This window comes from Grampus griseus (genome assembly GCF_964374135.1).
Source record: "Grampus griseus genome assembly, chromosome: 10".
Lineage (NCBI taxonomy): Eukaryota > Metazoa > Chordata > Mammalia > Artiodactyla > Delphinidae > Grampus > Grampus griseus.
The window spans coordinates 102,870,251-102,883,752 of NC_139004.1; the positions used below are offsets into that span (position 1 = coordinate 102,870,251).

At 54.5% G+C, this 13,502-nt stretch overlaps 1 protein-coding gene across 2 annotated transcripts in view; it reads right to left on the bottom strand.

Moving 5' to 3' along the window:
* The window catches only part of EEFSEC (eukaryotic elongation factor, selenocysteine-tRNA specific), a 149,503-nt gene extending 136,359 nt beyond the window's left edge, over positions 1-13,144 (bottom strand). For both annotated transcript variants that reach the window (XM_082664664.1, XM_082664663.1), the window contains exon 1: positions 12,819-13,144. In XM_082664664.1, coding sequence (XP_082520790.1) covers positions 12,819-13,137 — 319 coding nt within the window. In that variant the 5' untranslated portion in view covers positions 13,138-13,144. The remainder of the gene's footprint in view (positions 1-12,818) is intronic.
* Between the last annotated feature and the right edge of the window lie 358 nt (positions 13,145-13,502).

A 13,502-nucleotide genomic window follows, 5' to 3' on the forward strand; every position in this document is an offset into this window, starting at 1 on the left:
AAGGATGTAAAATGACAAGAGCAAAGGCAAAGATGCAGTCCAGTCTGAGGCCAGGCCTACTTGGCAGGAACCTCCAGGGGAAGCCCCGGCCTTCTCTGAGCGAGTCTTCCAGTTCTGTTCCGAACTGTGAGCCACCCAGATGCTGCACCCACTCTTCCACCCTTCCGGGCACAAGCCAGGATGGGCCAAATCTCACGCCAAACTCATCTCTGGGCAAGAACAGGCAAAATCTGCCCCCAGTGCATTACCTTCAACCCAGTGGGCGCCCCGGAAGGAACGGGGACGAGAGAAGGTTTCGGGAGTGTCTGCGTGCCTGCGCCAGGAGTCAGGAGGTGGGCTGGGCGCCAGCGACTTCAGCTCCTTTGCACGCCAGCTGCGACGCCCAGAGCCTGGCTCAGTGGTTCGGGAACGTGTGAACCACAGGTGGTCAAAGGGCCAGTGTTAAACGGCCAGCCACGGCCCCAGAGTCGTGACAGCTGTCCAGCTCACGTTATGCCAGGGTTACCTGCCGCCTCCTGTTTCCACGTCAGCCCCTTCCTCTAGCACGGGAAGGAAACGGGGGTCCAAGACCAGAAACAGGGCTCAGGTGCATGAAGCCAACAGGACGGCCTTGCGGGGAGGCCAGACAGGAGGCTGGCTGCAGCCCTCCCTCCCGTTCTCTGTCTCCCTATCAGAACCACAGGGCATGCGGCTGCTTTAACCTCCAGCAAAGCCAAGATGGACAGACTCTACATATATATATCCGTCCAGACACGCCAGCCCCACGGCAGATTCCTTCTGTGGACCCTGGCTCTGACACGGTCAGCCAGACTGAGCCTCTCACGTGTGGAGCAGCCTGACCATCTCCTACCTCAAACCCCTGCCACGTGCTACTCCCTCTGCAGGCGTCCCACCTTGTCCTTCCCAGCACGCTCACAACTGTGTGCTGCGTGCTGCTGCTCACTTCTGTAACACCCGCCTCCTCCACGATGCACACTGCGCTCCACTTCTGCCCGGCTCACCCACGTAAACCCTGCTCCTAGCGTGCAGTAGGTGGGTCAGGGTTTGCAGAATGAATGAATGAATGAATGCATCGACATGCCTTTCCTTCTGCAACGTCTGATCTTACAGAATTAGGTCACCTAGCCAGATTTCAGGGCACTAAGAATCCTGGGAAGAGACGGGAAAGACAGCCAAGGAACCAGGCTAACCTATGCAAACAGCGCCCAACCTTACTGCAAAGAGCAGGTGGCAGAACGAACCAGGAGCCACCAGGAGACAGGTGTCAGGAGAGGGGTGGGCAGAGTCCATCTCAGACGCTACAGCACCCCTGATGCCAGGACCGTGGCATCACACACTTTTGGGGTCTCTGAGCTTTCCTTCGGGGAAACACATGGAGAACTCGATGGAGAAACTGGCAGGCCAGTGTCCAGCCTGTGCCCTCTGGCCTGGGGAGCCTGTTCTCTTTCCCCCGGAGCATCTCATCACACGAGGGCTCTGTAAGGGTGTGTGGACCCCGAGTTCATGTCCAGCCTCCCGGGTTCCAAAGAACTTGGTGCTCCAGGAAGTCTACATTCAGTAGGGACTTGGACCCCAGGCTTGGCCACCAGGGACAGCAGCCACTTCTGGTCATGTTGTCCGACAAGACCTGGCTGAGCTGGGTCACCTGCTGGAAGCTACCACGCCAGCCCGCCTCTGGAGGGCCTCCTCCCCTCAGCTTCACAGGCTGCTTGCAGGACACTGTGCCGGGCCACAGGCTCACATTATGCTCATTTCCCAGTCCCCAAGCTCCGGGGCAAGTTTAGAAGTCCTCGTCCTGTCTCAGATCAGGTCTGAATTAATACCCTTCCTCCAGAGAACTCCAGTAGCAAAGTGAAAACAGACGCGCTAAACAATGGCCTTTGAGAGCCCCAGCAGGGACGGCTGGTGACAATGCAGCCCCAGGCTCTGAAAGAAACCTTAAGGTTAAAGGTTCACAGAGGCAGAAGAATTACCAAAGTACAAGTTTGTTCAAATTTCCTCCGGCAGATTTAAACAACCAGGGTCAAGCTGAAGATTGCCTGCAAAAACCTATGAGACAACTCAGCCCCTTTGAACTGCGTGGAGAAAGGAAAATATACGGTCTGGGAGGGATCTATGTTATAGCTTTTAAAAATGCTCTTGAAAAGGTCACCCCTGTTAACTCAAAATCAGCCCACTGAAGGATGTTTGAAAACTGCTTCTCTAAAACAACAGGGCTGCGGGCCCTCGCCGTGTGCGGTGAGCTGCACGGGGTCGCCGTGTCCCCAGCATCAGTGTGCTGACCCTCTGTGGGCCATGAAATTAACCATCAGCACAGCAGAAATCTGCTCTGAGTTAAACTACTTTGCTACGCAAAGTGGCCTGAAAATGAAATATGAGGATTGAATTTCCACTGAAAGATTAACTTGTCTAACCTCCAGGCAGGCTTGCTCGGCTGTGAACCCTGTGTGGCCGGCCGGTGGCTTGAAGCCCCACAGGAGGCTGGATGCTGGCCGCGGGCAGAGGGAAACGACCTGTCACCCACTCATTCATTCATTCACTCACTCGTCCATGCTGCATGCCTGCACCGAGGCCCTGCCCTTGGTCCTGGAGTCGGATGACAGCAGGACCCCATCCTCAAAGGGATCAGGTCGAGTAAATGCAATGGCAACAGATGGGAGGACAAGGGGTCCGGTGGCCCCGCGGGATGGTACAGACCCTCACCTGGTCGAGGCTGGGGAGGGCCAACGGTGAGGCTTCCCAGAGACGTGGTGTAGCCAGAAGACACCATGAGAGACCCCGGTCTGTCTGTCCAGAGACCTGTAGGCAGCTCGTTAAGCCTGGAGTCCTGAGCGACACAGAGACACCGACCCATCAGGAAGTGCCCTGTCAGCCTATGCGGAGTTTAGCCTTTATGCCGACAGAGAGCAAAGGAAGACTTTTAGACAGGGGAGTCAAATAACCACATTAGCCGTTTAGAAAGACTTCTGGGCCACAGAGGGGAGGGCAGTTTCAAGAGGGGGCTGGAATCGAGACACTGCAGGCAGGTCGTGCTCGCCCAGTGCAGAGTGGGCAGAGGCCTGTCCAAGGAGCAGCTGTGGTGATGGGCAGAGGAGGCGAAGGACAGGCAAGAGTCTGTAAGGAGTCCGTGAGGGCGAAGGAGGACACGCTGGGGACCGCGTGGCTGGCCTGCCCCACTGTGGGCACTTACTGCCAAGCGGGGGTGGGGATGGGGTCTTGAAGCGTGGAGTCTGGGGGCCTGTGGGCTCACTGATGAAGAAGCCAGCCCAGCAGGCACTTGGATAGCAGGTCGAGAGCTGCCTACTGAAAGGTGACTTAACTAAAATCAAATTACAGTTTCAGTTCCTCGGTTATGTGGCTGCCACCCTGGGCTGCGCCGCTGGAAGACACTCCCACCAGCACAGAGGATCCTTCTGCGTGGCGCTGGGAAAGCTCTGCACAGACTTTTCAAACACTGTCGCTCGCAGCCAGCGTGTGCCAGCCCTCCCCAGCCAGGTCGACGCCAGTGGTGACCCGCAGCTTTCTCCCAGCCTCCCGTGCTCTGCCCGTCCGCGGACTCCAAACACCAAGCGCTCAGGAAATGGAGCCCGGCTTACAGAAAGTCTTTTTCTCTAGAGCAGATGCTCTGAGGACCGTCTCTGAACAGACCATCATTTTAGAGAGCAGGGAACGCTGGGGACGGACACACCCACACACACCCACACACCCACACACACACAGGAGGGTCTTGATGCCTAGGGCATGAGGTCCTGAAATTCACCTGGAAATGACCCCGAGCAGAGTAAGTGCCACCCCGCAGTACACCCGGAAGGCAGAGCCCTCGTCCCAGCATCAGGTGACCAAGGCCGAGCCACCCACTCCTGGAGCTTTAAGCCACCTGCGTAACCCCACAGCAAAGTGTGGAGCCCCGTGGCCAAGCAAGGCCGGCTCCAGAGGCCAAGCAGGCCAATGCTGGCAATTCCAAGCACTAATTTTAAAAGGAAAACGTCAGGTTTATCTTTAGGTAGCACCTGCGCGTGCCACCAAATAAATATCCTCGGGAAGCAGGTTAGAGACAAAGGAAGTCATTCTAGTCTTCTTGAAGGCCCCAAGACGAGAGCGGCATCGTCGTAACACGAGAGATACGGCAAGAGGGAAAGTCAACTTCTCTCTCAACAGCAAAACTTGTTTCTTCTCCTGCCAAGAGCGGATCACCCACGTTAACTAAGTCCCCTTCCCCATGCAGCCACAGCCACTTCAAAGCAGCAGAAGCCTAATCACAAGCGTAAGAAAATAAAAGACCCAATTAACAGAACACAAAACTCCAATAATCCAGGGGAGAATGGAGGCGGAAGTCTCTGTTTTTGACAAACTGGCTTACACAGAAAGTGCTGCTCAGGAGCTGGGCTCCCACCAAAGCAGGTGCAGGCTGAGGCGCCACGGCAGCTTGGGCAGCCAGGCCGCCGGCATGTGACCTGGGGCCGGCTCCTGGCCTCCGCAGCCTCCCTTCTGTGGGCGGCGCCCTGAGTGTAGAGGGAAACACGCCCCTCCTCCGGCCCTCCACGGGGCATTCCTGCATCGGTACCCCCAGAGCCACACTCTCCCTCCCTCCTGGCGGTGTCCCCCTCCTGCCTCCAGTGGCCCCAGACCTCTGTCCCAGGTCCTCTCCTCAGACTCTTTAAAAGCACCCGAAGGATCTCCCAGCTGAAAACGCACCCGCCCTCCCCTGACAGGAGGCTCCCCAAGCTCCTGGGCCCCGCGGACTCTGCAGCTCAGCTGCTCACCTGCCCACACCCGAAGCACTGAACTTCTGGGTCGTTTTAGGAAATCTGCCAATTTTTAAACGCTGGCAACGAATTTTTAAAAAAAGACTTTTGGGCTTCCCTGGTGGCACAGTGGTTGAGAGTCTGCCTGCCAATGCAGGGGACACGGGTTCAAGCCCTTGTCCGGGAAGATCCCACATGCCGCGCTGCAACTAAGCCTGTGCGCTACAACTACTGAGCCTGCGCTCTGGAGCCCGTGAGCCACAACTACTGAGCCTGTGTGCTGCAGCCACTGAAGCCCGCACACCTAGAGCCCGTGCTCCACAACAAGAGAAGCCACTGCAGTGAGAAGCCCGTGCACCGCAACAAAGAGTAGCCCTCGCTCGCCGCAACTAGAGAAAGTCCGTGCGCAGCAATGAAGACCCAATGCAGCCAAAAATAAATTAATTAAATCAATTTAAAAAATAAAATAAAAAAAAAGACTTTAGCATATGGGCCATCAAAACATATCTGCACAAGACCCTAGTGTGGGACGAGACCCTCCCAGGGGTGGGCAGACAGGATGGGCCGCCTCCTGTCGGCACTAAGGACAGGAGTGGGCAGGTCTAGGAAGAGGTCAGGAGGTGCCCTAAAGGCCTTCCAGAAACAAGCAAATGGCGCCTCCTACACACCCACCACAGCCTAAATAATGTGTCGCGCACACCTAATCCTCTCAAAATGTGTTCATTTGTTTAATTCAACTATTACTGAGTAAAGATAATCCACAGAATGGGAGAAAATATTTGCAAGTCATATACCTAATAAAGGACTGGTATTCAGAATACATAACGAGCCCTTACAACTCAATAATAAAAGCCAAATAACCCAACTGAAAAAAAGGGCATAGGATCTGAATACACAGTTCTCCAAAGAAGATATACAAATGGCACAAGAAAATACCAAGGAAATGAAAGTTACAGCGACAATGAGATATCACATCACACGCACTAGAGCAGGTACAAACAAAAAGACAGCAACAAGTGCTGGCGAGGCAGTGAAGACATCAGACCCTCCTACACTGCCGGTGGGAAGAAAAGCAGTGCAGCTGCTGTGGAAAACAGTCTGGCAGTTCCTCAAAAAGCAGACACAGAGTTACCCTCTGACCCACCAATTCCACCCCTACGGATAAACCCAAGAGAATGGAAACGTGCGTCCACACAGAGACCTGAACACAAACGTCCACAGCAGGATTATTCATAGGAGTCAAAAAGTGAAAACAACGCAAATGTCCTTCAACTGATAACGGATTTTAAAAAAGTGATCCATCCATATAATGGATACTCTTTGGCCATAAAAAAGGAATGATGGGGGAAGGGAAAGGGGAGTTTAATGGGCACAGAGTTTAGCTTTTGTAAGATAAAAAGAGTTCTAGAGATGGAGGCCACTGAACTATAAACTTAAAAATGGTTAAGATGGTACATTTTATGAAATATGTACTTTACCACAATTAAAAATAATAGATTTTTTAAAAAGGAAGGAAGTATAGGTCACGCTATAACATGGATGAACCTTGGAAGCCAGACACAGAGGCCACATATTGTATGATTCCATTTATACGAAATGTCCAGAATGGGCACATGGGCAGAGACACTGAGTAGATTAGAGGTTGCCAGGCCTGGGGTCAGGGAGAAGGTGCAGGACTGCTAATGGCTGTGGGGTTTCTTTTCGCAGTGATGGAGCTTAGACTGTGGCACTGGCTACACAACTCTGTGAAGAGGATGAAAACACTTAAGCGTGCACTTGAAATGGGCAAATTTTATGGAATGTGAATTATATCTCAATACAAATGTTTAAAAACAGCCTTGACTGTCCACTCTGTGCCTGGCCCTGGACTGGCCCTAGAGCCACACAGAGGCCTCCAGGCTAACGGGAACAACAGGTAGAACGCCTCCTGGCCACCTCAGGTGACCCAGAGCTCCAGAGACCGTCATCTCTGTCACCCCGCGCAGCACGGCCTCGAAGGCCTGCTGGTCAGACGGAGACTCGGGCCCAGCCTGGTCCAGGCCCTGGCCAATGCAAGGATGAGAGAGCGGGGAATAGATCTCAGGGCTTAATTTACCGGTTGGTTCCTGGGGCGCCTGCCCAAATCTTATTCCAACCTGGATGGAGTGATTCTGAAGAAAAACCCAAGAGCCACAAAGGCGATGCTAAGTGAAAAGTTTAAAAGCAATTAATTTTAAATGATTACAGCTTTACCGAAAGCTGTGGCTATGATTTCCTTCTGACTTTGATTATAACCTTCCAGCAAAATATTCGTCTCATCAAGGCAAGTCTGCATTATTTTCTATTCTTAGCATGACTGCAAAATATTCTTTGATTTAACATTTGATATGTTTTGTTCTCAAAGGCAAGCCCCACGAGAAGAAGAATATACCCCAACAGAATGAAATATGACTACCTGCTTCCACTGTTCTTTCTTGTTGGTTCCTACTCAAATATTCTGCATTCATTTAAACTCAAGGCCGCGGCTCTGATGTTACGCTCCTCCCACACTGTCACCCAAACCCAAGCAGTCACCCACTATCCAGGGGCAGAGAAATTGCCACAGACGGAGCTGGACTTGCATTTCCTGGAGACGCTGAGGGCGCTGAGCTTGGAAGGAGAGGGGGTCCTGGCCAAGTGCGCACTGAGGAAAAGGAAATGAAGACCCAACAGATTCTAGGAGCTAAAGACGCTAGGGCTAAAGAAGCATTTCCACTTACATCAACGCCTTTAAATATGCCTCAATATTTTAGGACAAACGTACGATACCATAACATAACACAATGCATTTCTGTTTTTGTTTTTGTTTTTGTGGTACGTGGGCCTCTCACTGTTGTGGCCTCTCCCATTGTGGAGCACAGGCTCCGGACGCGCAGGCTCAGCGGCCATGGCTCACGGGCCCAGCCGCTCCGCGGCATGTGGGATCTTCCAGGACCGGGGCACGAACCCATGTCCTCTGCATCGGCAGGCGGACTCTCAACCACTGCGCCACCAGGGAAGCCCAACACAATGCATTTCTGGACAGATTCATTAGAAGACTAGGGGCTAAGAAAACCAGAGTGTCTTTTTTGTTTGTTTGTTTGGTTTTGCATCAGAAAAACACCCATATTCCTGGGGTGGCCAGGCCTCTGGTTTGTCGTTTCTGCTTGGGCCACGCCGCCTGCTGGGGACTACGCGCAGACGCCCAAAGAGCAGTGTAAAAACCGGGTGGAAAACACACGGTCGTCCGCACATGAACCTGTCTCATGGGTCCAAAGAGAGCATCTCAGACAGACTGCAGGTGCACTCTTGGATAAAACGGCCAAAGGGACCGTGCTTCTCCACGCTGTCACACGCGCACAGAGCTGGAAAAACAGAGAAGGGGAAGCAGCTTAAGTGTCATAAAGAATGCTCCCTCCCAGGCCGCAGAGACAGGCACCCCCAGGGCTGCCGACTGACCTCCAAGGCTAGGAGCCCTGAGTCACACTTGCGAGGCTGTGGTAGATCAGCAGCTCCAGCCAGGGGGGTCCAGAGGGCTCAAACCTGGCAGGAAGCACCGCTTAAACGGAGGGGCGTGGGGGGGCGCACAGGAGGCTAGCAATCAGGGTGACAGTCGTGGCAAAAGAGCTGCTGTTCATTAACCACAGGAACAAAAGACGGGGAGACAATGCACTGTTAATCGTGGCAGCCACCAGAGGACTATAAATTGCCAAGCCAAGATACCAGCATTTTTCAGACCCCGTCCTTCCTGCCAGCGTGAGATTGAGGATGGGTCCAAGTCCCTCACCCCCACCCAAGTCTTTAAAACATACATTACTGAATCTTTTTGAAGTTCTAACCCTGAAAGATTTATACTCTAAAACACATCAGAGAAAAATACTGCCCAGAAACACTATCAGAGGGCCTGGAGCGGACGGGCCCCCTTGTCCATTCACACTGAGAATGCCACTGCTCCAAGGGCAGATCAGCGTGGGTTCAGACGAGCTCTGACCCTTCTGATCTGTGTTCCCTAACCTCCCTGAGCCTCTGCCTCTTCACCCGTCCCATGGGAGTATCACCTCTTACCTCCCAGGATTGCTATGAGGGTTAAACAAACAAAAAAAGTCACAATGCTGGCACTAAATACATGCTAAGTACTGTTGTCACTATTAACCCCCAGCACCACTTAGGAGTTTTACCTATGGCCACAGGGATCAAGGAGATAAAACCCAATTTTCTCTAAGTTAAAAAATGATCTTTTTGTACATGAAAGTATTTTGGGGGAGCGATGGAATTAAAGAGAGCTGGCTTTAAGGTACACTAAACTTTAGAGCTATCATCATGGAACTCTGACAGTCACTCTGATTTCCTTCTGCTTCGGACAGGGCATTTAGCAAGGGGTCTGAATCACTGCCAGTGAGCTGGGAACTGCAGCGGCAGCCCCGCCTCCCAGCAATCCGGGCACAGGTGCGCTGCCCGCTGGAGTCCCTGCTCAGCCACCTTGCCTCTTTCTAAAGCTCCGGCCTCATCACATCACAAACCTACTTTAAAAGCATCCCAAGGCCCTTAGAAGAAATCTGCACCGCGGGCCCGACCTAAGCCCCACCCACCTCTCTACACGAGCCCGCCCTCACCTTCCACACCTCTCCCCCGCTCACCTCTCTACACGATCCCGCCCTCACCTTCCACACCTCTCCCCACTCACCAGGCCCACTACACGATCCCGCCCTCACCTTCCACACCTCTCCCCACCCACCTCTCTACACGATCCCGCCCTCACCTTCCACACCTCTCCCCACCCACCTCTCTACACGATCCCGCCCTCACCTTCCACACCTCTCCCCACCCACCTCTCTACACGATCCCGCCCTCACCTTCCACACCTCTCCCCGCTCACCTCTCTACACGATCCCGCCCTCACCTTCCACACCTCTCCCCACTCACCTCTCTACACGAGCCCGCCCTCACCTTCCACACCTCTCCCCACTCACCTCTCTACACGATCCCGCCCTCACCTTCCACACCTCTCCCCACTCACCAGGCCCATTTCCAGCTGCTAAATGCTGGCAGCCACCCCTGGCTCTGAACAGACAAGACAGCAGGCTCACGCCTCAGAGCCTCACCCAGGCTGTGCCGCCACTGGGCAAGCTTTTCTTTCTCCACCATGCCCCGCAAAGCAAGTCACCGCTGTGCAAAGAGCCCTAATGAGTCACTCTGCACACCACACAGCACTCTCCCCCTGGCTCTGCTGTCAGCCCCCAGAGGGGCCCTGCTGGTGACTTTCGATCCACCCCCCAACCCCAGCTTCATTCATTTGGGACTTCCGAGTGCCTCCTCCATGCCAGGCTCTGGCCCAATTCCTGCTATGCTCTCGTGGAGGACAGAGGCCATCAACAAGCACATCACGCGTATCAGACAACACCAAGGGCTAGCAGGAAACAAAACACGGACATGAGGAGGTATGACGGTAGAGAACTGGGGACACTTTAGGCCAGTAGGTCAGGGGAGGCCTCTCCGAGGAGGTGACACTCGAGCTGAGACTTAAATGAGGAGGGCACAGCAGGTGCAACACTGGCCCATCCAGTAAGTAGGAGGCCAGTGTGACTGGAGGTCAGGAGCCATGGATGAGGCTCAGGAGAGGGCAGAGGCCAGATCGTGGGTCACTGGGGGGGGCAATGAGCGCCCGGACAGTCTTCAGCTGACGGCTGACCTGATCTGAAGACATCCATAAAAGGAGCAGACTGTCCACCGTGTGGGGGGTCAGCAGAGGGAGGAGGGGAGGGCCCACAGTCTGGAGAGGAAGGACAAGTAAAGACACACGTGGCCTCTGCAACATGAGGATAACGAAGGGGATTCACCAGACCCGGGTCAGGGGTGGCAGAGCAGGTCCCAACGCCTGCCCAGGGAACTTGACTTTCCAAGCTTCAGTTTTCTCATCAGAAGAGTGGGGCCCATGCCCCCCTACACCCCCATCACTCAGCGTTATCGCACAGACGCAAGTTTGTAGCCACAGGCGTGGACCCTGGCAGACACTCAGATGCAGCTCCTTTCCCCCCCAAAGAAAAAAGCCACTTTTTCTTCTCACTTCCCTGAGTGGAGGGTGGGAATCTCATCTATTGAAGGAAGAAGAGTAGCAGCCCTGGTCCCACCACTGCAATGTGCTCAGGTCACATGTTAACACCTGTAAGAAGACAAGGAGAGTCTCCCCTCTCAGGGGCGAGAGAAACGTAAGAGCCGCAATGTTCGTACGACAGGAGAGAAATCCCTCTTCATTTCTTCAACAATTTACAGTCTAAACCAAGGACTTGTCAAATGCTTGGAGGCGTTATAATTTGGTGCCTGAAACCTTCTGTCCCATGAAGAAACACCACGAACGTACACGTGGAAGGGGAGGGCAGAGTACAGTGACCCGGGAAGTGGCAGCTTTGGAGTCAAGCAGAGCCCTGGGTCGGCCACTTCCTAGCAGCCTCCCCGAGTCCCAAGCCCCTCGATGGCTGAACAGTAACCACCACACTCCCTGCAGCGTTTGCCCGGGAAGTGGCAAACATGCAAGAAAAGCAAAGCCAGTTGAGATCTGCCAGAGTGTGGACAGTCCAGAATCACATCCGAGGTCAGAAGGTCAGTGAGGGAGAAAGCCAGGCCTCACCACAGACTCCAGAAGCATGTCCTTCACTCCCTACACCTGTCACAAGAAAAGACCACCAATCTGCCTTCCCATTTTTTAACCTCCAACCTACACTGGCTCAGAGAATGTGTCCTAAAATGTACCTGGACGTGACCAAACAGAAATCAGTGACAAGGGGAGGGGAGAGCAGAGAGGATCGCGTGCCCCTTCACATGCATCTGTGGCTAGAACACGGCGGAGTAGAAGATGTGAGGCGGGGGACCGGAGCAGGTTCCTGCTCCTCTACGAGCCTCCGGTTCCTCTCCTGAAAACAGGGAAATGATCTCAGACTGCCTGCAGCATGGACCAGACGGGAGGTGACAAGGTGAAAGTACTCAACACTCATCATACAGCAGGGCCCGCTATGCCCAGCGAGCAACCAGTGCAGCTGTCCACCAGCAGGCCGATAAAACCATCTGACCAAGAAGTGTTCCTATACGTACTCGCGGGTGCAGAGAATGCCACCGGAAGGGTCTGGAGGAAGTGGAAAGCAGGGAGGTACCAGGTCCCTGGGTCAGCAGTGAGGAGTCTCTGAACTATATATACACCCTTTGTGCCACGTGCTACCATTTTTCTATATAAACAAAACACCTGTCCATGGAGTCAAGTATACTGAAATGGGTGTGGAAAAGTAATCCACAGAGGTGTACTAGTGGCTTCCTCTGGCGAGATGGGAGGGGTAATTAGGGGCCTTCTACCTGGTTTGTAACGTCCTATTTCTTCAGAAGTAGAATGTATTCATGTACTACTTGTATAATTTAAATTAATTAAATGGTACATCTCACGGAGGCTTTTGGGCAGTACCCACCACGACTCTCTGCCCCAGCATCTCAGTTCTAGGGTCTTTCCTTACAGACACACTAGCACACCCACCAAAGACGTCTGTTCTATAAAACTCACTGAAGCATCGTTAGCAAAAATGAGTAACGACATAAATGTCCATCACTAAGACATTCAGAAAACGGTGGTGCAAGTGTACAACGGAATTTCATGTGACCTTTAAAAAGAATGATGTTGCTTTATATGTACGAATGGGCAGGCCCGAGTATTGAGTGAAGTACTCAATAGAGTGGTGTTACCATTTTGTGAAAAAAAAAAAAAAAAAAAAAAAAAGGAACGAGAAAAGGAGGGGTCGACATATACATAGGAACGCTGCCTGCACACGGAGTTCCTCCGAAATGGCACAGGACGGGACAGCGGCTGACTCCAGAGATGGGCAGCAGGAGACCAAAAGACAGCGAGTGGACGCCTTCTGGGCACTTTCAGGGTCTCTGAGTTTCCCTAACCTGTTTGTGTATTACGAACGCAGTGTATTACGAACGCATGTGGTAAAAAACACTTTCGCTGTTTTGGGGGCGGCGCGAGAGACTTCCCGGCGGGCGCCTCCGCCCCGGCGCGTCCGAGCCCCGCACCCCCCGCCCGCCCACGCTCACCGCCGATGATGGTCCGGATGAGGGAGGCGTGCCCGGGGCAGTCGACCAGCGTGACCTGCAGCCGCGGCTCGGCCCCGGGCTCGGGCTCGGGCTCGGGCTCGGGCTCGGCCCCCAGCGGCGCCGGCCGCAGGCGCGCGGGCAGCGGCACCGAGAAGCACGAGAAGCCCAGGTCGAGCGTGATGCCGCGCTCGCGGCTCTGCGGCTGCTTGTCGAAGGCGGCGGTGGAGGCTGTGGTGCTGAGCGCGCGCGCCAGCGCCGTCTTGCCGCTGTCGATGTGGCCCAGGACGCCCACGTTCACGTTCACCCGCCGGCCCGCCATGCCGCCGCTGCGGTCCGCCCGCTAAGCCGGCCCCCGCCGCCCGCGCCCCGCTCGCACGTTCCGGCGCCGAAGCTTCCGGCCGCGCGGTCAGTCCGCCGAGCCGGGGAGCCAGGCGCCGGGGCCGACCTCCGTCAGTCCTCGCGTTCGTTCGTTCGTTTCCACGGGCTCTAGCTGTGCGCCCTCTGGGCACCCGGCGCCTTCTGTCCACCGCGCGGGGACAGGTCGCTTTCCCCGCAGGACATGGGGGACCCGGAGGTGGGGGGGAACAATAACCGGGAGTAAAGACGGAACCAGACCACTACGGACCCCGAGAAGCCCTGGGGAAATACAGCAGCGGTGGAAGGACCAGGCCCGGGGCAGGGAGG